This window comes from Vombatus ursinus, unplaced genomic scaffold, assembly GCF_900497805.2.
Source record: "Vombatus ursinus unplaced genomic scaffold, bare-nosed wombat genome assembly UNPS02007284.1, whole genome shotgun sequence".
NCBI lineage: Eukaryota > Metazoa > Chordata > Mammalia > Diprotodontia > Vombatidae > Vombatus > Vombatus ursinus.
In genome coordinates, this window is record NW_020947062.1 from 16,872,397 (window position 1) to 16,899,654 (window position 27,258).

At 41.4% G+C, this 27,258-nt stretch overlaps 1 protein-coding gene across 2 annotated transcripts in view; it reads right to left on the reverse strand.

Moving 5' to 3' along the window:
* PDLIM4 (PDZ and LIM domain 4) overlaps positions 1-27,258 on the reverse strand; it is a 100,927-nt gene that overhangs the window by 66,700 nt on the left and 6,969 nt on the right. For both annotated transcript variants that reach the window (XM_027848970.1, XM_027848969.1), the window contains exon 2: positions 2,862-3,013. In XM_027848970.1, coding sequence (XP_027704771.1) covers positions 2,862-3,013 — 152 coding nt within the window. The remainder of the gene's footprint in view (positions 1-2,861; positions 3,014-27,258) is intronic.

Below are 27,258 nucleotides of genomic sequence, written 5' to 3' on the forward strand. Positions count from 1 at the left end.
GAGCCAGAAACCCTGGGGTCTCTGGGCCACAGCCAAAGATTGAGCTCATAGAAGGCTTTTTTCTTGGGTGCATGAGGGCACAATACCCCAGTCACAGCTGTCTGCCTCTGGAGTGGTTTTGTGGAGTGAGCCTCTCTGCCAGTCAGCTCTGGTTTCACTGAAAGGGATGGGTAGTCTGTGGTCAGATTCATCATTCAAGGACCTTGTTACAGTCACTGCTTACAACCTGCTACTCCCACACAAAACTTCCCCATGACTCATATGGTCCTGAAGGGGCTAGGCCTCCATGGCTTCCTCACCCTATTTACTGCTTCCAATTAATAGACCATGGACCCCTGCAGTCAGACTGTCATCCTTCTGCACATTAGACTGATTAGCTTCCTACTCTTCAAGATCCAGGGGCCATTCACATGGGTTCTTACATGGAAGCAGGGAGGATGAGAATACTTGAAAGGTCCCTGCCACTCCAAGTCCTTCCCACTGATACTTGAAAGTTGACCCTTTGAGTTTTAGCTGCCTCTTCTAGGAGAGGTGACACCAGGACAGCAACTAGCAATTTTTGGACCTGGCATGGCACAAACCATGCCCCAGCATATGCCCTCAAGCTCTCTAAGTCTGAACACTGTAAGGCTTTGACTGGGGAAGCTGCCACAGGCTGTAAAAAGTCCAAAGAAGAGGAACTCATGGAAGGTGTAGACACCAGATGGCAGAGGAGAAAGGGGCTGCCAGGGTAGAGAGAGGTAGAATGTGGAAACTTCCTATTTTATGTATTTATTTTATTTACATAGATTTTGATTGATATCTTGTTTTTACATCACCTGCATTTCCCCTGTATTCCTTCCAACCCCCTCCCACAGAACCAATCCTTACAATAGAGAAGAGGAAAAATTGGCAAAACCAATGAAAAAGCATGATGTTAAATACAACATTCAATACTCAAGGACTCCCTACTTCTGCCAAAGAGAAAAGGGAGGTGTCTCTTCATATCCCTTTTTTGAGACCAAGTTTGTTCATTATAATTTTACATTATGAAGTTTCTAATATTTTGTTATTATTGCTCTTTCCATTTACATTGTTGTAGTCACTGTGTATATTGTTTTCCTGCCTCTAATTACTTTGCATTGGTTTATATAAGACTTTAAACATGGCTTCTTATTTTCACTAATTCTTCTCACTAACTCGATAAACTCTGTTGATACTTTGCTAAAAGAAGTCTAGTATATCATAAGCAAATCAGGAGAGGAAGGAATAGTTTACCTTTCAGATCTATGGAGAAGGGAAGAATTTGTGACCAAACAAGAGATAGACAACATTATGAAATGCAAAATGGATAGTTTTGATCACATTAAATTAAAAATGCACAAACAAAACAAATGGAACTAAGATTAGAAGGAAAACAAGAAGATAGGGAACAATTTTTACAGCAAGTGTTTCTGATAAAGACCTCATTTCTCAAATATGTAGAGAATTGAGTCAAATTTATAAGAATACAAGTCATTACCCAATTGATAAATGGTCAAATGATATGAACAGGCAGTTTTCAAATGTAGACATTAAAGCTATCTATAGTCATATGAAAAAATGTTCTAAATCACTATTAATTAGAGCAATGCAAATTGAAACAACTCTGAGGTACCACACCACACCTATCAGATGGGCTAATGTGACAGAAAAGGAAAATGATAAATGCTGGAAAAGATGTGGGAAGATTGGGACTAATGCATTGTTGGTGGAGTTGTGAACTGATTCAACCATTCTGTAGAGCAATTTGGAACTATGCCCGAAGAGCAACCAAACTGTGCATACCTTTTGATTCAGTAGTGCCACTACTATGTCTATATTGCAAAGATCATAAAAAAGTGAATATGTACAAAATATGTTCAAATATGTACAAAACTATTTATAGCAGCTTTTTTGTGGTGGTAAAGAATTGGAAACTGAGAGAATGCCCATCAATTGGGGAATGGCTAGACAAGTTGTGGTACATGAATGTAATGGAATACTATTGTGCTATAAGAAATGATGAGCAGGTAGATTTCAGAAAAACCTGGAAAAACTTGTATGAACTGATACAAAATGAAGTGAGCAGAACCAGGAGAATGTTGCACATAGTAACAGCAAGATTGTGCGATGATCAACTGTGATTGATTTAGCTCTTCTCAGCAATCCAATGATCCAAGACAATTCCAAAAGACTCATGACAGAATATGCTATCCACATCCAGAGAAAGAACTGTGGAGTCTTAATGCAGATTGAAGCATATTATTTTCACTTTTTTTGGTATGTGTGTGTGTGTGTGTGTGTGTGTTTTCCCTTTTGTTCTGTTTCTTCTTTCACAATGTCATCAACGTGGAAGTATGTTTACATGATTGTGCATGTGTAACCTATATTAGATTGCTTGCCGTCTTGGGGAAGGGGGTGGGAGGGAGAGAGAAAAATTTGGAACTCAAAATCTTATAAAAAATGAATGTTGAAAACTCTTTACATGTAATTGGGAAAAAATAAAAATTAAAAAAAAATGTTTAACAATCTCCTCAGGAAAAAAAATATGTACCCATGACATACTTTCATCTGCATCATTAAAAAAATAAAAAGACTCAGTACACTGAGTATCCTCTAAATTCAACACTCTAAGGACAAGTTCCGATTGCCTGACGATAGCTGAAGTTCTGGGTGACACCATTGCTAAGTCCCTAGCACTTGAGTGTGATTGAATTCATCAGCCCTTCTTCCCAATTGCAGACCTGAAGGTATAGGTAGAGTAGAAAACAAACTTTGCTAACTTCACCCCCTTGCCAAGGCCCACCCTGATCCTGATTCTACATATTTGGTTCCCCCAAGTTCCAAAAGCCCTTCCCTACCTGTTCACAGAGAGGGTCAACTGGTCCAGACATGCTTTGATCTTGTTCTGGGCTTCCAGATGAGTCATGCTATCTGCATTCTCCCCATTAATGGCCTGGATCACGTCTCCTGGGCATAGGTTGGCCAAGGCTGCTTTACTGCCCGGGTTTATCTGCAGGAGAAGGAAGATGGGTTACTCACTTCATGGAGCTGAAACATCATAACCCCCAAACTCAGATCCCATTTTCGGGAAGCTGAATGTGGCAGCTCCTTATTTTATATGATGGTAAATTCTTTTTGTTTGGATATTTTCCTTACTGCCCCGCCCCCTCCCCCCCCCGGAAAGTTGTTATCATAGAGAAAGTCCTTAGAGTGGTCCTGTACTTATTTTGCAGATAAGGAAACTAAGGTGCAGAAGGGAAGAGGCTTGCCCAAGATCACTTAGCTAGTGAGTGGCATCTAATGACTCTTAAGTCAAGCACTCCTTCCAGTGCTCCCAGGCATGTGTTTTCCAAACTAAGAACATCCACAGAAATACTCAGCTGAGATCCTTTGATCAGCCCTTCCCTTGTATAAACTGTTGGCCTCAGGCAGGGGTCTGTCTGGTCAGCCTGGGGAAAAAGGCAGACAGGGGCAGGAGGGGACAGAGATGGTCTCCAGATCCCTAAAGATCAGCCCTTCCCATAAAGCAGTAACTGTCTTCTCGGTTTGCAGAAGCAGCTGGTGGTCTAGCTGGAGACACTGTTTATTATTCCTCTATGGATTCCTCACCCAGTTTATTGCTTCCAAACAACAGAGAGTACCTCTATTGCCTTTGATGGTGTTCCCCACACATGGCGATGATGCACAGATAGAATCTTCCTAGACCTTAATGGTTTCTCTGACAAACAGCTCACAAAGAAGTGAGAAAGTCATGATTAATTTAGTAAGGGTACAGATATACCCTTAAGGAAACGGATAGTGAAAACAAAAAGATCAGACCCCACAAAGAATTGGGAGAATAGCAACACCAGTAAACAGTATAGCTCCATCAACTCTAGGAAGGCAGGGAAAAAATAAGCATTAATATAGCACCACTATGTCCTAAGCACTTTTTACAAATATCTCAATTGATTTTAACAACAACCTAGTGAGGTAGGTAGGACAGCTAGGTAGTGCAGCGGATAAAGTGCCAGACCTGGAGTCAGAAAGACCTGAGTTCAAATCTAGCCTCAGACTGACTCCTGAACAGGTGCTCTTTCCATTATGCCACCAGCTGCCTCTAAAGTAGGGACAAAGATTGGTTTCCATTAATGTCTTGGGAACTTCCAAGATGGACCCCAGAAGAGCTCAGATGTAACAGGGCATTTCTAATGCCTACAGCCAAAGGCAGCAGGGACAAAGTTCTGGTTAGAAAGCTGTCTGCTCAGGGGCAGCTAGGTGAAGCAGTGTATAGAATGTTGGCCCTGGAGTCAGGAAAATTCATCTTCCTGTGTTAAAATCAGGCTTCAGACACTTACTACCTAGTGACCCTGGGCAAGTCACTTAACCCCGATTGCCTCCAAAAGAAAAAAGAAAAAAAAGAAAGCTGTTTGATCACATCTTTCCTTCACTGTCTCCATATTTCTCAGGACCTTTACTATTAAAAATGAAAGCGTAACATTTTAGGCACGGATCTTGAGCTAAAAGGTCACTCAGAGGCTATCTGATCCAATCCCTTAATTTTACACATGAGGAAGCTGAGGCCTAGAGAAATAAGGTAACTTGCCAAAGGTCAAAGGAGTTAAGAATCAAAGGAGGGATTTGAACCCAGGCTCTCTTTCTGGAACTGGCACTCTGTCCATGATACCACAGTCTCCCAGTCCTTTGGTTCAAAAATACAGCTGTATCTCTCTATTCCTTTGTTTTGATCCTTGCTTTCTTTCTCTCACAACAGGCCTGTGAGGTAGGCATTTATTTGACAAGTCATAAAATTATGTCTGTCTCTCTGCCACAGCAGCTGAGCCAGATGGTTTAGAGGATAATTGCTTGATCTGGGTTAAATCATGACTCCAAGAGGAAAAAAAGTTGAGGCCCCTTAATCTTAAAGCTTAAGGAGCCCATTTGAGCACAGGGTTAGTTATTGATGAACGAGCCCAGGCTGGCTAGCATGCAAATTGGAAGAGACAACTGTTTCTTTAGCCCTTGTCTTACAATTGTCCTAGGAGAGTAAGAGAATGAATAGTTCACTGAAGCCTGTTCCATTACTGCAGACAGCTCAGGAGCCAGGCCTGGTAGGGCCTACTGACAGTCTCAGCCATCTCAGTAGGATGAGGAGGAGGCTTTTGTCCTCCTTGCCTTCCCTCAGCTCGGAAGACTTCCTTGCAAAACCACTCACTGACATCCTAGGGGTGAGGAGCATATGTGACTTAAAAGCTGGAGCCCAAGTCTATTCTCTATGACCAGAGTCCGAGCTCACAGAAGTCACACACTGAGAATGCAGTCTTCTGGGAGAATGAAGATGGTCTTGGTCTAAAAAGCACAGCCTCACTGGGACCTGGCCCTTGTTTTCAGTGACTGAATGCTGGCACAGGAAAGCCCAACAAGCTCTCCTTCCTTGGGGAGGTTTTAAGGGGTGATATGGGAGGGTTTGTCTGAGGCTACAACCGCTGGTCTGATGTCAGCAGATGATGGCTTCAGGAAGTGGGGTTGTCACTAGATTGCTGCACACCAATAGTATGTGAATCAAGCCCCTTCTTGTCACCCATGTCCCCCACGTTTGTGCATGTACACATGTAAATACATATACTCAAGTACACACTGGGTCCAGGTACATTTGGTTGGAGGTGAATTGTGGGATGAAATTCAATGAAGGTTCCCGCCACACCAACCCAATCATTTGACTCTGATCCTGAGGTCACTTATGACAGTGTGACATGCTTGTTCAAAAGGCGAACACAATCTTACTTAGATCCCTTTGTGCTTTATCCTAGTCAGACCCCAACTAAAGTAGTTGTTAATTTCTCACATGAGGGATGAAGTACAGGAGATTGACAAACCATAGGGCAACCAGAATGATAAAGAGACTGAAATAGCTATGCTATTATCACTCAGTTAATCATCAAGCATTTACTTAGTACCTATAAAGGCTAGGCTCTGCAAAAACAAAATTGTCCCTGCCCTCAAGGAGCTTCCATTCGAGAAGGTGACATGTACAAATACAAGTAAGTATATGCAATATAAAGTGGGGAGAGCACTAGCAACTGGGGATGGTCAGGAAAGATTTCACATAGAAGATTGACCTTCATTCTGAAGGATACTAGGGATTCTAAGAATCTCTTCAAGGAACTAGGAAGATGATAACAGCTGGCATTTATATAGCACTTTAAAGTTTGCAATGTTTTTTTACATACAATGTATTTACATACATCGGAGCACTACAAGTGTCTATAATTTCCATTTTATAGATGAGAAAACTGAGGTTTAGAAAGGCTAGATGATTTCTTTATGGTCACACAGCTAGGAGCAGAGGCAAGATTTGAACCCAGGTCTTCCTTATTGTCTTCTTGTCTACTTATTTCCAGGCTATCTCTTTGGAGAATAGACTAGTGGAGGGAGCGGTTAATATGTGCCTTAGGTATTTGAAGGGCTGTCATATATAAGAGAAATAAAATTTTGCTTGAACCCAGAGGGCTGAAGTAGGAGTAATGGGGAAGAGAGAGAGACACACACACACACATACACACACAGAGACAGAGAGAGACAGAGAGAGATAGAGAGAGAGACAGAGAGAGAGAGAGAGAAAGTGAGAGAGAGAGAGAGAGACAGAGACAGAGACAGAGACACAGACAGGTACAGAGAGAGATTTAGACTTGATGTTAGGAAAATCTTTGGAATAATTAAGGTTTCTAAAAATAGAATGGGCTTTCTCAATAGATAGTGAGCGGCACACCACTGCAGATCTTCTAACAGTGGCTGGATGACTACTTCCCAGGTATGCTGAAGAGGGAATTTCTGCTGAGGTAGATTTTCTATTCCTTCTAACCCTGAGATTCTGGGAAGTTCTATTCTGAGCCAGGAGAAAGCCCCTTTCTAAAGGATGGTTAGCTCATAGCAGGAATAGATCTCTTTAGAGAGAATTTTTTTTTCTTTCCCTCCTTGAGTTAGTGAGTGATGTTTCCTCCAACACACTCTCCTCCCACCCACATCCCCGCCCCTCTCCAGAGCAAAGAGGGAAAGTTCCTCCACGGGCACATTTGTCCCTTTGTAGCTCCAAAATGTTAATGACTTGATAATTGTGCAGAAAGGGCAAAGAGAAAAGAGCTCATCCAGTTCCCCAAAACTGTGCACAGAGAAATGTGTTAAACAGATATCTAGGCTGAGATGTGAATATGGCTTCTGGAATTTTTCTGGAGAGCATTTTGTTTAGGGAGCTCAGCAAAAAATGAACAGAGCTCACAACAAAGGACCCAGCACAGTACAGAGAGTTCACTATCATGTCACTTTGGGGCTTTCAAGAGTGCTGGGCATGGAAGCAGAAGAGATCTCAGCTTGCATCTCACCTCTGACACTTGACAGCATCTTATCCACTCCCATGACTTTGAGGGGCAAATAGTCATAAAGTGAAAGAACCCAGGTTTGATGGTTCTCTGGTTACAGAGGAACACAGGAACATCCACTGAGCTCAGAATCAGCAATAAGCGCGCTGTTTGGCTGTAGTCTAGCACCATGCCTGATACATGTTGTTGTTCAGTCATTTTTCAGTTGTGTCCAACTCTTTTTGCCTCTGTTTGGGGTTTTCTTGGCAAAGATACTGGAGCGGTTTTTCATTTCCTTCTCCAACTCATTTTACAGAAGAGGAAACTAAAGCAAAGATCATTAAGTGACTTGCCCAGGGTCACACAGATAGTAAGTGTCTGAGGCTGGATTTGATCTCAGAAAGATGAGTTTTCCTGATTCCAAGCCCAGCGTTCTATCCATTGCCATAGGAAGAGATTAGCTGCACATAGGAACAGATTAATAAATGCTTGTTGACCAACTCATCCTTTTGCATCAGTAGGCTCTCAGCAAAATCATCAACTAAATTAGTTCAAGTAGTACTTCCTCAGTTTACTTCTTCCTCAAGCAGGCTGCTCAGTCCTGGTCAATGACCATGCCTGGGCTGGCTTATACAGTGTCCAGATGTTGGCCCCTCTAATATTTCCTCACCTCAAGTTTTAAATCCCTCTGCTACAAAACATTCCTTCTTCTCCTCCTCCACTGAAACGTCTCACAATATCCTAAGAAGTTTAAAGCATCTTGTTTTTACAGTGCCTGTGTAGAACCTTTTCCTCTGACCACACCTGAAGAGAATCTCCCATGTGGCCTTATGAAGAAGAGAATTGATCTGTGATCAATTCAGGGACCAATCATGATTCTAGAAGACTAATAAAGAAGTAAACCTGCCATCTCTTGACTGAGAGTTGATAGAATGGACACACATTTTCAGACAGGGCCAACATGTTTTTTTAAGGGCAGATTTCTTCTATTGGGAGAGGAGTAGAGTTAGTGGGTAACAATAGAGATGCAAAAACAAAATAAAATAAAAATATTCAATAACATATTTAAAAAATACCCAGAAGAAAAAAGAAATTTGGAAAGGAACACAAACAGGGAAATTTTGTTATGATTATGTTAAGCTTAATATAAACTATCTTAAAAAAGCAAACTATTCATAAGTTTACAGTTTTATATACTAATTTTATAGTTTATTGTTTCATATACATCATATTTTGGTATACAAAGAACTTCTCATTCTTTGCATACTAAAATATTCATGCCTGATGATGGATTTGAAATTTTAAAAAATCAATTAATTTAAAAACATAAAGAGCCCTACACTGTGAGGCTGGCGGCCAAGAGACTAAGTTCTAAATGAGTCCTAGGTTTTCCTATTAATTTGCTCTGTGTGGCCCTGGACCAGTCCCTTCCCTTCTTTTGAATTCAATTTCCCCATCTGGAAAATAAGGGCATTAAGACTATGTGACAGACATGCTCCCTCTCTCCCCTGGCAGTCTGCTTTCCTTTAATAACTAAGCATAGTTTGAGAAGATGTATAATCTCCTTAAAAGGCACAGCAGCTCAATTGTCCCCTGTGAACACAGCTCATTTCACAATCCTTTCAGCAAAAGCCTTGTGGGGAAGAGGGAAGAGTGCTGAACTTTCCTGTTAAACTCAGAACCCCAGCTCTGCCATTTGTTATTTGTGTTACCATGAAAAGCCATTTGATCTCCCTGAGGCTCAGTTTCCTCATCTGTAAAAAGATGGACTAGATGATCTCTGAGACCTCTGCCAGCTCTGAACATAGGATCCCAGAATGCAGCGATCCTTTATTGCCCTTCATCTGGGTGAGGACTCTGATGTAGGGTACTACGTGCAGAAGTGTCATCTCACAGTGACTTCTGTCAAAAACTGTCTCTAGCTGTTTCCAATTATGCTTTTACTTTGTCACAGGTGCTGCTGCCAGGTTTCAGGGAAGCAGGAGAAGCCTGAGAGGTTGGGGTTTGGCTCATGATGTGGGTCAACCAATACTGAAGGGTAAGAGATGATGGGGTTTCAAGCACACAGGTAAAGGAAGAGCGGGGATGTAGATAATAGGGAATCCATGGTATCGGAGGCCCAGACCCTGAACTTCTGTCTGCAAGGATCTTACTAGGGTGGGAGATTTCCCTTCTAAACCTGTAGGAAGTCCAGCCTTAAATCTTAGATTTAGAACTGGAATGGATATTAAGAACCATTTAATTTAGCTCCTTCATTTGATAGATGTGTGCGTGCATGCACACACGTGGACCCTGATGAAGTGAATGCATAGATCTTGACACAATGAGAGAACAGTGACAATAGCCATGCCATAGCGTGCATGGATGATAAGAGAGCTTGGTGCAGGATCACTAAGGCTATGTGGCGATGTGTGTCACCTTAGACAAATCACTGAATCTCCTTAGACCTCAGTTTCTTCATCTGTAAAATAGAGGATTGAACCCATTGGCCAGTGAGGTCCCTTTCCACAACTAAATCTATGATGATTTGCTTTTCTGAGAACAGGAGGAATAAGCTCATCTAACCAGTTATTGGGGAGGAGATGAGGCACAGAACATCATCAATTGAGGTTGATGGAGTCTTCTTAATGGAAAGAGCCTTTATTTCATCTCCATTTGATCCAGAAAGTGGACTCCTACCCTGGCACAGTGGTGGGCTCCCCAAATGACCTTGACCTTCCTCTCCCTGTGCCTCAGTTTCCTCATCTACCAAGCAAGGTTAATAACTGCATAGTTCACAAGGCTGTTACACCATGCTACACACTGGAGGAGGAGGAAGGGAAGGGTGTTCCTGGTCATAGCTTCTTAAATTAGGACATATTTTAGTCTTCCTTTGAGGAAAAATGGGCGAGGAAAGGGACAGGGAGACTGTGGTCTCACAAAAAAGGTTAACCTCATTTTGCTAAACCTGCCTAACTTTTCACTAGTTATTCCAACTGAGAAGCATTTCTCTTTCTTCTGGTAGAGGAGTCAAAAATAGCACAGTGTGGGGCCAACAGGAGTTTCATGGTCCTTCAGTCAGACTTTCAGTCATGACCATGATGCCCACTCAATCAAGATGCCTGAATTTTCACCATTAAATCACCATTTCTGTGGTTGTAAACACTACCCTCTCTAAATGCCTCTTTTAAAATCATTATAACACTTCCAGGACTGTATCCCGAAGAGATCATAAAAATGGGAAAAGGCCCTACATGTACAAAAATATTTATAGCTACTCTTTCTGTGGTGACAAAGAACTGGAAATTGAGGGGATGCCCATCAATTGAGGAATGGCTGAACAAGTTGTGGTATATGAATGTAATGGAATACTATTGTGCTGTAAGAAATGATGAGCAGATGGATTTCAGAAAAACCTGGAAAGACTTGTATGGACTGATGCTGAGTGAAGTGAGCGGAACCAGGAGAACATTGTATAAAGTAACAGCCATGTTGTGCGATGACTAACTTTGATAGATGACTAACTTCTCAGCAATGCAAGGATCTAAGACATCTCCAGAAGTGTCATGATGGAAAATGCTATCCATATCCAGAGAAAGAACTATGGAGTTTGAATGCTGATCAAAGCATACTATTTGCTCTCTTTTTTTTCTTCTGTTTTGTTTTGTTTCCTCTTTCTTGTGGTTCCTCTTATTGGTTCTAATTCTTCCTTATAACATGGCTAATGTGAAAATATGTTTAATAGGAATGTGTATGTAGAGCCTATATCAGATTGCATGCCATCTTGGGGAGGAAGGGAGAGAAAAATTTAAAAATCAAAAGCTTATGGAAGTGATTGTTTAAAACTAAAAATAAGTAAATTAATTAAAAAATAAAAAATAAAATCATTATTATACAATAGGATGATTCACCAGGTAAGAGAGGAAGAAAGACATATTTGAAAATGAGAGTGGTATAAAAACAAGATGTAAAGAGAAATCAGATTTTTAAGATAATTCCCACCCAAGGGGTACAGCTAGTCCCTAAAACAGAAGTGTGAGTTTATTAGACACTTTCCTCATCCTGGAGGAGATAGTTAATGTGAGAGTCCTGGGGTGGTGGTAGGGATAGAGAGGTGAAGTCACTGAAAGGGAGTTGAAAAGACAAGCAGGGCATGTATAACCTATATCAAGTTGCTTGCCTTCTCAATTCAGGAAAGGGAGGAAGGGAGGGAGAAAGGGAAAGAATCTGGAACTTAAAAGTTTTTTAAACGAATGTTAAAAATTGTTTTTACATGTAATTGAGGGGGAAATAAAATATTAAATCAAAAAATAGAAAAGAAAAGCAGGGAACTTGGGAGACAAGGAGTGATAACTTCACCAACTATGCCAGTCCCTTGTCTATGCCCACCCAGCTGTAAAACACAGAATCACAGACTCTGAAAGCACTTCTATCACCCATCTGTTTGCACCTCTTCCTGAATGAGGACTGTTTTCTACAACCTTCTCCACAGACCTCTGGCAAGAGGGAAATCATTACAACCTGAAGCTGTCCATTCTACTTTTGGACAGTTCTAATTATTGGGAAGGGTTTTTTTTTTCCTCCCTCTTCTTCTTATATCTAATCTAAATCTGTCTGTTGGCAATTACGACCCATTGCTATTTGGTCTGTCTTATGGTGGCCAGCAGAAAGGTTCTAATTCTCCTTTCATGTGACAGCCACTTAGTTACTTTAAAATTGGGTACCTTCCTCTCCTCATCCCCTCCAGGTACACATACACACACACAAACACACCTGGGAGGAGGGCTCTTCCATAGGTATGGCACTTGTGGCTGATCGACCAGCTTGACTGGTGTTAACTCATGATTTAATAAAGTAAACAAGGAAATCAGGTCTGAGGATATATCAAGGGCATCCTCTTTGTGCTCAATTCCCCAGGTGTCCTAGTAAGACCAACTCTCCAGTTCCCTCATAATACTAGTAGGCCTCCTCTGGACATACACCGCTTTACAGTGTCCTTCCTAATATGTATTGTTACAAGGGTGGGGTTACTGGGGTTGCAGTTGTGTAGTTTGGATTCAGTCCAAGGGCCACACTTGAGGACTTAGAGGGCCACATGTGGCCTCAAGGTCGCAGGTTCTCCTGCCCTGGTTTAGAATTTAACACATCCTTACTCCAGAAATGGCCCAACCAAGACCGAGTTCAGTTGGACTAAAGCCTACCTCCTTCTGGACACTCTACCTCTCTTAAGGAAGTGTGTGTTGCCAGTTTTTTTTGGCTGCTATGCTGCTTTTTGACTCATATTAAGCTTATAGTCAGAAATGTACTCTTCGGGGAAAACCAGCTCTTCAGGGGAAAAAATGCACATACGACACACTTTAAAATGTAATCTCTCGGTGCCCAGCAGAGAACAAAAGAAAACTTACAAAGAAGCAAAGAAGGACAGTTCTGAACACAACATATAGTATTTATTATAGAGGCTTTCTTGAAATGGAAATATCTTTTTTTTTTAATGGAAATTTCTTGCTGTATATTTTGAATCCTCTCTTACATTCTACTCTGTGCATGGCAATGCTTTTTTTTTCTTTTCTTTTTTTTGTATTTGCTTTAATATTTAAGTTCATAATATATTTCTTTCTCCTTTCTTAAAAAAAATTTAAGCTCTTATTAACATTTTCATCATTTTTAAACTCTAGACAGCCAACAAAACAATAAATTAAGCCCTGATCTGTAGCTTTGCTGATTCCTGAGGCATAAATAGTCACTATGAAAATTTAACAATCAATTCTCAAGAGCCAGTATGAGCTGGATCCAGCAACCTCCTATTAAAACCTTCAGATCCTTTTTGCATTAATTGTCTAGCCATGCTATCCCCATCTTGAACTTATGATTTTTTTCTTTTTCTTTTATTTTTGTTTGAGATTTTAAAGATTCTAAAGTCAAACACCAAAAAACTATTTTCTTATGCCCAGAAGAACACAAAGAAGATTCCTTATGAAACCCTGAGTCTCAATCAACTTCATACCCCTTTCTTTTCTTTAAAATATAAAATAAATTCCCCAAGATGCATTCTTATTTGTACTTCTTTCTGAACTTCTTTCTATTCTCTTCTGGGTATCATTAGAAATGTGCACATGGCCTTCTTTTGGGGGACATTATTACTATTGTGAGTCCTCCATTTTCTCTCCTAAGCTACTTTTTCTTTTTCCAATTGTTTCCTCTAGAGCATTTATTTCATTTGTTATCTCTTGCTTTATTTCTTCTAGGTATTTATTTCATCCTTGTAGAAAAACTTTTTTTTTCCCTTTGAGTGTTTGCTTACAATTGTTAAAGAGTTAGATTTGCAATAATTTCTGATATTTCTTAGTGTTTTCTTTGACTGACTCATTTTTCTAGCTTGGGTTCCTGAACTGGATAATTGTGTCAGGGCCAGACTCTTCCTCTTGTACTTTTGGATGGGGTGGTTCGCCCTGCCCCAAATCTCCTGGATTCTTGTGCTGACCCACACTTCCCAGTCTTAGGCTTCCCTGGATCTTTGAGCCTTTAAACACTGGAACTTCAGGGCCCTCTTTGATACCTTAGGACAGAGAGTTAAGGACCTCAGTATCCAGTGTGCCTGGACTGTCTGGGTCTGAGCACTGAAGCACTGCACTGTCTGGAGCCAAGTTGCCTGCTGCCATTCCCAAGGGCTTCCCTACCCCCACTACTTTCAGCCTTCTGATCGTCATGGGGCCTTCTGCACTTGCTGTGTCTAGACAGAAAGCCTTACTGACTACATCCCTTTGCTACCACCCATGAGCTTCTGGCTGACTTTTTGTTCAGTTCTGGGGTTGAAGAAGTCACTTATTTTAGTTTTCTTATTGGATTTCTTGATCATTCTTCATTCTGATTGAGTGTTGGGGTTTTCCTGGTCTAAGTATGTGAAAACTGGGCAGTGTCTGCCTCCTATCTTGTCAAGAAAGCATGGAATTGTTGGGTGTTTTTTCCCCTGAACCCAAGTATAGGACTTAAATTTATCTTCCAATTGGGTATTTTGAACTGGACATCCAATGTCATCTCAAACTCAACACGTCCAAAATGGAACTCATAATCTTTTCTCTCCAACCTACTCCTTACTTTCCTTAAATTCCCTACCTCGATCTGGGGAACCATCACACTTCTAATTCCATAGATTCATAATCTTCATGTCATCCTCAGTTATTCAATCACCCTCACTGCATATATCCAATCAGCTGGACAGCAATCTCACCATTTCTACTTTCATGTCTCTCATATCCAGTTCAGGTCTTCATCACCTCTCACCTGTGCCATTGCATTTGCCTCCTAACTGGTTTTTCTGTCTTCCTCCAGGCTCTGACCTTCCTAATCCATCCTTAATACAGCTGTCAAAGTCATTTTCCTTAAGCACAAATCTGGCCATGTCACTCATCTACTCAATAAACTCTAATGGTTCTGTATTACCTCTAAGATCAAATACAAACTCTTCTGTTTGTCATGTAAAGCCCTTGATAACTTGGCTCTAATCTGCCTTTCCAGCCTTTTTAACATTATTCTCTTTCACACAGTTGTCATGCTAGACTTTTTACTGCTCCTTACACATAGCACTCCATTTCCCATCTCCATGACTTGACAGTGACTGACCCCCAGGCCTGAAATCACTCCCTCCTCACCCTCCCCTCTTAGAATATACCTAGCTTCCTTGAAGGTTTAGTCCAAGTACCACTTTCCACATGAAGTCTTTCCTGCTTGCCCAAGCTGCTAGTGCTTTTCCCTTCAAATGACTTTGTACTTATTTTGTAAACATCTATATATGAATATATGGTCTCCCTGAACCTGACTGTGAGCCTAAAAGCAGAGAATTTTTTTCTCTGGTCATTGTATCTCCATTCCTGGTGTTTAGTGAGACCTATTAAATTTCATCTCCTTACCTTTGGCCCAGTGTCCTAGCTCGTCATTTTGGGTCTCATTGTTAGCTTTGGATCCTAACTCAGTGTCAGCTGCAAATTTGATAAACATGCTCTCTCTGCCTTCATCCAACTCATTGATAAGAATGTTAAACAGAAAAGAGCCAAGGACAGATCCTCAGGGCCTTCTTCAGAAACCCCACTCCAAGGTGAATGACTACTCCTCCCAGTCAGCCAAACAATTCCAAATCTCCCTAACTGGTCCACAGTTCACCTTGTCAACAAAGATAGCAGGCTTTGTCAGGTGCTAAGTAAACTGTTTTCTACAACATTCCATATCTATTGATCTAGCTAGCATCCCTAACATAAGAGAAATAGAGTAGTTTTGCCAAGACCAATTTTTGACGAAGCTACACTGACTTTCCTCTTTCTAAATGTTCATAAAACATGCTTTTAACAGTACCTTCAATGAGACACACATTTTTGAACATGGACTCTATGGGGATGCTTAACTTGCCTATATATATTTGTCACATGAAGTTCTTTTTTTTTCTTTTTAAATCGAAGGGGTTTGAAAGAGAAAAAAAAATGCTTGTTCACTAAAAAATAAAATGAAAACAACAACAACATATTCCAGGATTTTGCCATGAGTTATATGTTAAATGTTGTAAGTTATAAGTTAAATGTCTCCTACTTCATACATTCATATCACCTCTTTGTGGAAAATCAGGACATCTGGCCTTATCTATCAGGTGGCAGCACTTGTCCTATTCTCCATGGTCTTTCAAAGACAATGGCTTCATCATGCTATCCCAAGCTCTTTCAGTACCCTGGGATGTGTTTCTTCTAGGCCCAGGTATTCAAACTAATGAATGGCCGCTCAGTATTCACTTAAGTTCTCTTCACTTCTCTGTGGTTTCAATCTCTTAGTACTTTGGTTTTTTCCTTGGTACTTGGGATCCCAAAGCAACTTAAAATTTTCAATAGTAACAATGGAACTCTAATCAATATAATCATCATTTGATTTTAGATGGTACACAGAGAAGCTCCCTCCCTCCCTTTCGCAGGGAGATGGAGTACAGTTTTAGAAATATGGAATAAGAACCAGCATGATAAGTCAAGTCAACAGGTGCTTACTCTGTGCCAGGCACTATGCTAAGCACTGGGGCTACAAAAAAAAGTATTAAAAGGTCCCAGTCTTGAAGAACTCACAATCTAATCAGGGAGACAACAGGAAAACAACTATTTACAAAAAAGACACAATCAGGATCAATTAGAAATAATCTCATAGGGAAGGCACTAGCATTATGGAGGCTAGGAAAAGACTTCTTGCAGAAGCTGAAATTTTTAGATGAGGCTTTAAAGAGGCCAAGATTGGTATATTTTGCTTAACTTTGTTGCAAGGGAGGGTTCTTTCATTTTTTATTTTTGATGGGGGTGTGGAATTGGGAAATAACAGCACTGATTTTTTAAAAGCATCAATAAAACATTTCTTTAATTTTTTCCCCCAGCAGTCTCCTCCTGGCACATTCATACTCCTCCCTGTGCTTTCCATTGCAAAGGAAAAGAAGCCAAATATTTGGAGGTGAACAGTAGGTTACCAGGACCAGGGTTTCCTAGGTTCAAGTACCTCCCAGTAAATTCCATCCTGACCCACCTTGGATGACCTTTCCTCTGTTTACATAGCCAGCAATAAAGCAATAATTGGGTTTAATAAACTTTCTGAATGTTAGCTGTATTTGTGTGTGTGTGTGTGTGTACGTACACACATATGTAGTATGTATATATACAGACATATACATATACATATATACACATACATATATATGTATATAGATAGATAGATATATTCTCCCCTACCCTTCCCCTTTCTTCCTGAATTGAGTTCTGTCAGCTCCAATTTTGTCACCTCCCTTCTCCTCCCACCAGACCAGGAAAGCATTATCAATGAATCTTTCCACAGGGCTGGCTGCAGCTGCTAATGTGTGGATTGGGTCATCTTAACTATTTGCCCCTGAGACAGAACACATTTCCTTCTGGAGTCATGAGTGTGTATGTGTGGGGTGGAAGGAGGAGGTGGGGAGAGAAGGCCTTGAGAGGACTCTAGTTTAAAGGCAAGGCCCTCGCTGTGTCTGCTCCCACCAGCCTGGCTCTTGTTACCCATGATTTAATAAAATAAACAAGGAACTCTGTGAGCAGGTCCAAAGATAAATTGTCAGCATCTTATCTGTGTTCTGCCCTGCCTTGTCGTCAGCCCGTTTACAAGGAACACCATTTGTCTCTAGGAGTCTGAAACTTAAGCTTTGCTTCCCTCAGCAACTGTACCACAAGCTTGCTGGGCCCATCCTTACAATAGGGGAACCTTTCATGAGCAAGATTATTTAAAATCAAAACACTCATCATGAGTCCACACAGGGAGAAAGGACAAGCCACAACTCAACCCAGATTAGCCTCTGAAGCAGGCTGACAAACCTCTTCGGGGATGAGCTAGTGGCCAGGTGAGGTTGCCGTAGGGAACTGAAGCGTCTCCACTGAGAACATACTGTTCTGTAAAAAAGTAATCAGTGCTTCTTCCTCCTGGCACCTCCCCCTCTGGGCTTCCATCTAGGGTCCACAAAGTGAATAAAAAACAAAGGTATTAAAAAAGAAACTCCAAACTCTAGTGGTGGTGGGAGGTTGGAGGAGCCCTCCAATAGAGTAAACACAGTTAATGGGGGCAGGGGTTCATTTTGGCTCCACTCTGGTTCAGGTCACAGATTAGAATACACTTTGTCTGACAAAAGGGTCTCACCCAAGGCCAATGCACTCTGAAAATCTGTGGTTCCTCTTTCCTGATTTCAGAACTACAGCTCCTTGCACTAATACCTCTGAGAGTTTCTATTCCGAGTACTCTTCAAAAATCCTGGCCTCTGTTCCATCCTCATCCTCAAGCCTTAGTGACTTTGAATAAAAAGATATTTTTCAGACAAGAAAGTGGATGGCATGTCCACCATTCCCCAGAATAGCTGCATTTCTGCTTTCTGGAGTTAGGGTGAGCTCACTCTTCACCAAGTGTACAATGGAGAACAATACTGTATTTGGAGGTTAAAGGGGCTTGGGTTCAGATTCTGACTCTATGTGACTGTGGGCCAGTCACTTAAACACTTAAACATTTTTCCTCTGTAAAATAAAGAGGTTGAACTAGTTGGCCTTGGAGGTCCCTTCAACTCAAAATCCATTACCTTATGACTCAAACAAGACTCTGTCTTATACTAAGGCAGGCCATATTCAGTAGAGATAGGGAGTTCAGAGAGGCCAGCCACACATGCTGGGTCAGTGGGCAGCAGAAAAGTCTCAGTGCTGCCTTTACACTGAAAATTCCATTTAAGCCCACATCATTCAAAACTATCATTGGATCAGTTTTCATTAGAGACATAGGATGGAAGGGCAGGGCTCAAGCTTCATTCCAGGGCTGATGAACAAATCTCAAAGGGTATATATAGAGCTAAATATTAAATCTTAAGAGTCCAGAAGCCAAAAATAGTCTAACAGCAAAGGGCATATGTAGGTCTGTGGCTATCATTAGACAATTGGGTGGCCCAGTGGATAGAAAGGCCTAGAGTCAGGAAGGCCCAGCCTCAGACATTTACTAGCTTTATGACCCTGGGTAAGTCAGGTAACCTTTTTCTGTCTCAGTTGAAGAAACTTCAACTATAATATGCAGATAATAATAGCATCTATTTCTCAGGCTGGCATGTAGTAGGTTTTTAATAATTGCTTGTTTCTTTCCTTCCTTTCTCCCTCCCTCCCCTCCTTCTCTCCTTCCTTCTTTCCTCTGTTTCCTTTCCCTCCTTCCTTCCTTCTTTCCTTCCTTCCTTCCATCCATGCATCTTAGCTGGTAGGTACTTAGGAATAAAATACTGGTTCCCCAGTCTCCAGAATCCTGGGGTTACTGAAACTACATTCTTAAGGCTAAAATCATCTGGGCCTGGAAGGTATGAGAGCCACAAAAACGGCAATGAACAGAAGTCTGAGAATCTATTTCAAGGTTACAGAAAACCATGTGGGAAGAAGTCAGTATCTTTACTCTGTGGTTTCCAGGAAGACAGCACTGATGAAATACAGGGCCAGGACTGGTCACTAGACACAGCTGTACTTTTAGATGATGAGAGGTAGAAGGCGTAAAGAGCAGAGATAGCCCAAGGCACCAATATTCCCAAAGTCAATCTGATGACTCCAAAGATACTCTCGGAGGTGGTATGGCACAGTGGAAATGCCACTAGCTTGAGTCAGAGGACCTAGTTTCACATCCTACCTTAAGCTACCTTCATATACTTGGGCAAGTCAATCTCCCAGGGAACTCAGCTTTCTCCTTTGTAAAATGAAGGGGTTGAGTGCAATTTCATCAGGGCCAACCACTACAGCTCTGGCTTCTATCATCATGGTACCAAAGTTTTTTTGTTTGTTTGTTTGTTTGTTTGTTTAGTCTTTCCCAGAGTACTTTCACCATGGGTTCCCGAATTCAATTGAGTTCCAAAAAAAGTTTATCAGTCATCTTCTGTTTTTTGCCCTTTCAGGGAAGCACCAAGGATTCCATTTTTCTAAAATGCATTTCATTGTGAAATCCTTTAGAACTCTGAAGCAACTTTGATCCAGAAGGCAGTGGATCTCAGTTCAGTAGAAAGCATCTTGCAGGAAAATAAGTGGACAAAATGATGTGGACTTTGGAAAGGGATTAATTATGTTGGATCTCAAGCCTATGATTTTAAACTGCATTTTTCAACATTAAATAGCCATCCAACTAAAATGCATTTAAATGCATTTTCCTCCCCCTGAAAGGCAGATAAATGCAGACTCTGAAGGTGTGCCCTGAATTCTTGTAATTTCTTCATTCCTACAGGGAAAGTAAATGTTGTGCCTTGTACCTAGTGAGTGCTGGGTAAATACTATAGATTGGTTTGTGGCTGATAAGATTGAATAGGAAAATTAGTGAATAGCTAGTGACTTAGTGAATACCATGTTCCTGCCCTCCATTCCCACTGTTTCTCTTTCTAGGGATATTCCCATGGCAGGACACTAGCTATATCACTGAGGCCAAATCCCCTTTTGGTAACCCTAGGACAATGTTTTCTGGGTCTCAGTTTCTTCACATAGGAGATGAAGAGGTTTGGCTGATGATGTCAAGATCTCTTCCAGTTATAGATCTATGATCCTACGACACCCCTCCTTGCCTTGAAAAAGACCAGGTATAGAGAGTTTCCTTGTCCACTGGTTCAAGGTCTGGAAAGTAGATTGGAATGAAACCCCATCTGTCCCCTTATCTCCATGTGTGTTCATTGATGTTATAGCTCCAGCTTCCAGTCATCACACTACACTGAGAAATGGCTCCCCAGAGAGGAAAGGGACTGCATTAGTATCGGGTATGCTGACTCTGAATAGTGTGAATAAGAGAAGGGAGGACTGGATCAGTGAACCCTGAAATGAAGGGAGCTGTAGTTCTATTCACTCTTACAAAGGAGAAAGTGAGAAGTCTGGAGTTAAGTAGCCCTGGCATTAAGTCAGAAGGATTCATCTTTGGAAAATGAGGCAAAATCCCTGAAGAGAAATTCATACACTGTCTACTACAGAGAGAAAACAAACAACTTCCTGTTCTTCGTGTACAAGTAAAATAAACAGAGTGAAGCTGGCTTTCAGAAAAGGAGGACTTTACTTCTCCTTTCGGACCAGCTTTTGACCATCTGTGAGCACAGGAGTGGCACTCAGTTTGGTTAAACTTCCTTATAAGTCAATTTCAGAAGGTGTTTCTTTAGACGAGTCAGTTGGCAAAGAAAAGGAATATCAATTATTATTTTGCAAAGGGAATTTCTAACTGATGTTGTCCCACCTGATTAAATCCTGAATCTAACTGTAACAGCATGTGTAACATGTGACATGTAAACTGTTAAAAGTTCTTCATGGGCCAACTGAAGTGTCACCTGCTCTAAGAAGTTATCCTTGATTACCAATCACCACCCCCCCCCACACTCCCCAAATAAAAGTCATCTCTTCCTCAGTTAATATTTATTGTACTTTGCCTGTTACCTTCTTTGTATTTCCTTCACTATTCCTTATATCATGGTTTCTTGGAGATGTGTCCCCTCTCACATCCCAGCCCATTATTGTCAGCTCCTTGTGAACAGGGCTGGTATTCCCTTTTGTATCTCCTGTATCCTATGCAGTGCCTTACACTTAGAAGGTCCTAAGTTTGTTGAATTAAATTGGACCTTAAATTATAAGAATCTTTATATCTTATCCTTAAATTTTATCGCTACAAGATCTTGTTTGGTCTGGAACTGTGATTTTAGCTCTATGGGGAACTTCCAGTGAGGAAATTCCCTGCCCCAGTATAGACTGGTAATACGTCTAGAACTCAGACTTAGAGTTACTTGGGGCATGCGATGATCCAATATTATTCTGAGTTTGAGTTCAGATTTGATTGTTTGCATTGTTGTGAGGCTAAAATTCTGTCATTCAAGGGAAATGCCATATGCTACCCAGAAAGAGTGCAGTTTGGGAACTATTACAGGTGGGATGTCTATGTCTGGGAAAGGCTAAGAGGACAGCCTTGGCAATGGCCAAAGATAAGATTCTCTTGACTCAGCTTCCCCATTGGGTCACTTCCTTTTGAACAGAAACATGTCCCACCTGATTAAATCCTGAATCTAGCCTTGATATCCTGTAAATGGAAGTGGGACATTGTATGATTGGCTGTTCCAGAAACTTAATTGTGACTCCTACCTGAATTCAAACAGAGCTATGGATGCTTTAATCTCGCAACCCCCATGTTGAGTCATTCTATTCCCTTAGGTTTGGGCCTGTACAACCAGTTTTGATACCGTTATGGCCATGTCCCTGTTTCTTCCTCTCATAGCAAATTTCTTTTATCAGGGTAGGTGAACAGTGGAAGTTTGTCATTGCAATAAATATTAGGTTAATACTAAGATACCTGAATTACTGTAATAAACTGCAAGTGGGAAAAATCTTGCTGTTTTGATCTGAATTTGTAGTCATTCCATGGTCTAAGCTAGAGTTAAATTACTGCTTGAACCTGTTATATGCATAAGATTAAGTTCCTGAAGTATCTCATTCTTTCAGAATGATATGGGAATAATTAGACAAAGATGAAGGAGCTTGTAAAACAAAGGTGAATCTATTAATTTGTGAGGTTAAAGTCAGGAACCTCTTTTGGTTTTCCTTGTCTCGACTTTTATCTCACCATTGGACTTTGATGACTCTGGAGAGGAGAGTGAGGCCAATGACTTTGCATAACCCTGCCTTAGTTAATCCAAATCCCTCACCAGTCAAGATGTCACCCTCATGATGTCATTGGTCCTCTTCAAGAATGAAGGATGAACAATGACAATAGCTTGGGGCACAGAGAGGTTCTTTAATTTGCTCAGAGTTGCTCTGCCAGTAGAAGTCAGATATAGGATTTGAACTCAAGTCTTCCTGACTCCAAGGGTGGCCCTCTATCCACAAGAGCAGGGGTGGGGAACCTGAAGACTCAAGGCCACATGTGGCCCTTCTAGTCAATGCGGACTTTTGACTGAATCCACACTTCACAGAACAAATCCCCTCGATAAAAAGATTTGTTCTGTAACACTTGGATTCAGTCAAAAGTCTGCACCCATTGACTAGAAGGGCCACATGTGGCCTTAAGGCTGCAGGTTCCCCACCCCTGCTCTTGTTCTGTGAAGTTTGGATTCAGTCAAAGGGTCACACTTGAGGACCTAGAGGGCCACATATGGCCTCAAGGCTACAGGTTCCTCATCCCTGCACTAGAAGCTTTATTGTTGCTGTTGCCTCTAATTCTTTCTATAGCTTCTCCTTATATTTTACATTTTGCTGTATTTGCTCACTAGCTTTGATTACCTAAACTAATTTGAAAGCAGAAATAAAAATTTTAATTCTTCTATTCAAGAAGCTAAGTTGAACTCTTATACCTGCTCTCTGGTCTAGAGGCTGAGACATGGGAGACTGTATTTGGGGAAAGTGGGGAGAGACAGGGTAGCCCCCAGCTGGAGTTAATGGTCCTGATTCTGCCCAAACCTGAGCAGATACTGTGTAAGTGGCATATATTGGTGCTTTGGGGCACTTTTGCCTTTAATAAGCACCATCCTAGCTCCTGAACTGAGCACCATGGCCAAATGTGAGGTTCAATTAAACATGCTTCTGCCTCCATCTATCCCACTCCATGCATGTACAAACCCTAGTACCAGAGGGACCTTTCAGGGTCTGTGCAAGCTGCCAAGTAGCAATCTGAGTTTTCCACAGAGCAGGAATCACTGGAGAAGAGGGCACATTCCAGCAATTTGGACCTGGTCCAGTTGGAACCAGTATCTGCAACCACCTTGGACCCACAGGAATCAATATTAGCTATTTCTGCTCATAGAAAGCTCATCAGTGTCCTCAGAGCAAACTCTCACTTCTCACTTCAGCCTCTCCTGCTGGAGTAGTACCCAGAGCCATAACTAGGAATTGTTTTTACCACCTGGGGCAGAAAGCTGGTGGGAACTGTTTGACTGCAAGTAAGTTTGTCTACTTGTGACAAGAGCAGAGAGTGTCTGTTCTCCAGAAAGTCTGGTCCTCAATAGAAGGAGAGGAAGAACCTAGGAGAATGACACCCTCGCACAGTCATGAGATCCTTGGAGTGGTTATATTGAACCCCAAAGGAAATCTCACTGACTTGTGGAGGATCAGACAGGTGCCACAAGCCCAAAGAAGGGCATGTTAAAAAAAAAAGATAATGAAGTCTGCAAAGCATAGAACAGGTAATTTAACTTCAGTTATTGAAGAAAGTCTAGAATCAAAAGGATGATTAGTGAATATTTAGAAAGAGGGAGCTAGCATGGCTTCATCCAAAACAAGTCATGCCAGGCTAACCCCATTTTCTTTTCTGGCCAGGTTATAGACTATGAAAGGGGCATTTAGGTGGCACAGCGATTAAAGTGCTGGGCCTGGAGTTAGGAAGACCTGAGTTCAAATCCAGCCTCAGACAGTAGCACTAATTGTGTGACTCTTGGCAATTCACTTAATCCTATTTGCCTTAGTTTTCTCATCTGCAAAATGAGCTGGAGAAGGAAATGGCAAACCATTCCAGTATATTTTCCAAGAAAACCCCAAAGGAGGTCACAAAATGTCAGACACGGCTGAAATGACTGAACAACAACAAAAAATAGACTGTGAAATGTTTTGCTGGTGTCCAAGTAATCTATGACTACATGCATTTCCTTGACCTAAGTCTCTTATGTTGTTTGTTCTGGGACCTGTGATTAGAAAGATGCAGGCTAAATGATAGCACAAGTAGGCAGATTCAGAACTGTTTGAATGACCAAACCAAAAGAGCAATCACTAATGGGATACTATAGACTTGGAAGGATATCTACAGTGGAATATCCTTGGACCTGTACTGTTTAATATCTGTATTAATTATTTGGATGAAGGCACAGATGGCATGTTAATCAACTTTGCAAATAACACAAATCCTTAAAGAGTAGATAATGACTCTATATTTGTCACAAGGGAGGATTCTATGCAAAGGAGTCATTGGGAAGTGACAGTGATATGTATATATATATATATACACATATATATACATATATACATATATACACACACATCTATACATCTATATATACATATACACAGACATATATTTAAAGAAAGGATAGCTAATATATTTGCATCATGGAACAATGATCCAAAAATACTTCAACAGTCTTGAGTATCGGACTACATCTCTGAAGATGAAATTTAATAGAGATAAATGCAACATTCAAGAAATCAGCTTCACAAGTATAACATGGGAGACACATAGCCAGAGAGTGCTTTGTCTGAAAAAGAATCCAGCCATTTCAGTGGACTGAATGCTTAATATAAACCAACAGTATAATGTGCCAGCCAAAAAGAATGTGATCTTCAGTTGTATTCAAAGAGGATGGTCCTGCTTAACCTTGGCCTGGTCAGACCACACCTGAAGCAGCCTGTCTATTGCTGGGGGACACATATCTTACAGAAGAGAGCAGCAGAGGACAGCACCCAGGTTCTAAGCCTGTAAGCCATGCCATAAGAAGACTGTTTAGTCAGGAGAAGAGAAATCTTTGAGACTTCTTAAGTGACAATGGCTATCTTTGAGCATTGAAAGCCTGTTATATGGGGAGGGGGAGATTATAAATATTATGTGTATGTATATTGTGTATATATAAATATGAATGTATAAATATATATGTATATTATATATGACTTGTTCTGCTTGGTCCCATAGCACAGAACTAGGAGTAAAGGGTGGAGATTTCAGGGAGGCAGATTTAAGCTCCACATAAGGAAAAACTTTCTAACAATTAGAGCTGGAGGAATGTGAAATGGACTGTCTCTGAAGGTAGTCCCCCCCACCATTTACAATCTCCAGTCAAAGGCTGGATGACCACTGCTTTGGCTAGATGGCCTGAGAGGTCCTTGCTGACTAGAGATTCTATACTTCTGTGACTAAACTTTGTATCTTCCCTAGGGCCTAACAGCATGTTTTGCACACAGTGGATGCTGAATACGTGCTTTCTGATGTGAATTGCCCAACCTCCGCATTGTTAGCTCCTCAGACTCTTCAGCCCCAATGCATGGCTGACTCTAATCCCAGCCTGGCACATTCACCCCACTGTAAACAAGATGCTGGTTTCACCTGAAAGTCAAGCCAGTTAGCTCATCGATGCCCCATACCAACCCAGACAGGGAAAGAATGGCTGAGGGTGCCTACACCATGGAAAACAAATTATTGCTAAGATTTAACAGGAGCTATTTGAGAAAACCTGAAACCCTTACTCACAGACTGGCAAAAGCCCCAAACCAAGCCTCAAAGCCATTTCCTTGAAGTTAGCACTAACTTGATGGAGGGGGTATATTTTTTTGTTTCACATCAGCACCAGGCAGGGTGCAGACTGCGAGTAAATAGGAGTTTGCTGGATATTAAAACTTACATTCCATGTGGAAGCTGGAGAAGCCACAAAGGAACTGGCTTAATCAGAAAGCTGCTCAGTGAAAAGAATTAGCAATGAAAATCTGGTTTGTGGAGGGACAAGGAAAGCCCATGAAAGGAGAAAAAAACCAAGGATTGATCAAATTGCTGGACCTGATGATGGAGGGCTGTGGGTGGAGTTTTGTGTGACTCAGCAGCTCAAAATAATTTAGCAGAGTTGTGGCCTCTAGCCCTGGTCAAGTAATCACTCTGATTGAAAAGTTTGCATTTGGAGACATAGGACTTGGGTTCAAACCCTGGCTCGGTCAGGTCAGCTTGTCAATTGTGTGACTTTGGGAAAGTGATTCCACCTCAGTGGGCCTTAGATCCCTTGTTTGTAAAATGAGGATGGGTGGGATGGGGGTGGTGTTTAGAGGACCTGAAAGGTCCCTTCTAGCCCTAAAATTTTGGTCCTATGATCCTAAGGGATTTGCCCAAGATCATAGTCATCAATCAACAAGCATTTGCTAACGCCCTACTATGTGCTAGACATTGGGCTAGGCCTGGGGATAGAAAGACAAAAATGAAAGCTCCTGGCACATGTTCACTGATGAGTAAATATGCAAGTGAAATATACTGTGATTAGAGTGTGTGTGTTGAGGGGGCGGGGAGGGGTTCTCTCTAATTACTGGTTAAATCAAGGAAGGCCTCATGAAGGAGGTGGCCCTTAAACTGGGCCTTGAACAGTCAGGAGTACCAAGAGGCAGAGGTGAGGAGGAAGAAAATTGGAGGCAGGAGGGAGAGCCACAGCAAAGTCACAGAGGCTGGAGATAAAGTATCTGAATGGTCTCCAGGATTAGTTACAAATAAGCCTAGAGCAAAGTTCAGTGCTATGTTGCCAAGTCCAGACACACTGAGCAAGCACCAGATACAAAGCACTGTGCAAGGCCCTGGGGATACAAGCACAAATTGATATAGAATTCTTGCCTGGAAGAAAAAAAAGAGGGGAAGGGGGGGGGGGGGGGAGGGAAGGAAGGAAGGCAGTATCTATCCATGGATCCCTTCCATAATTGGCAACCGCAAATGCCTTGTA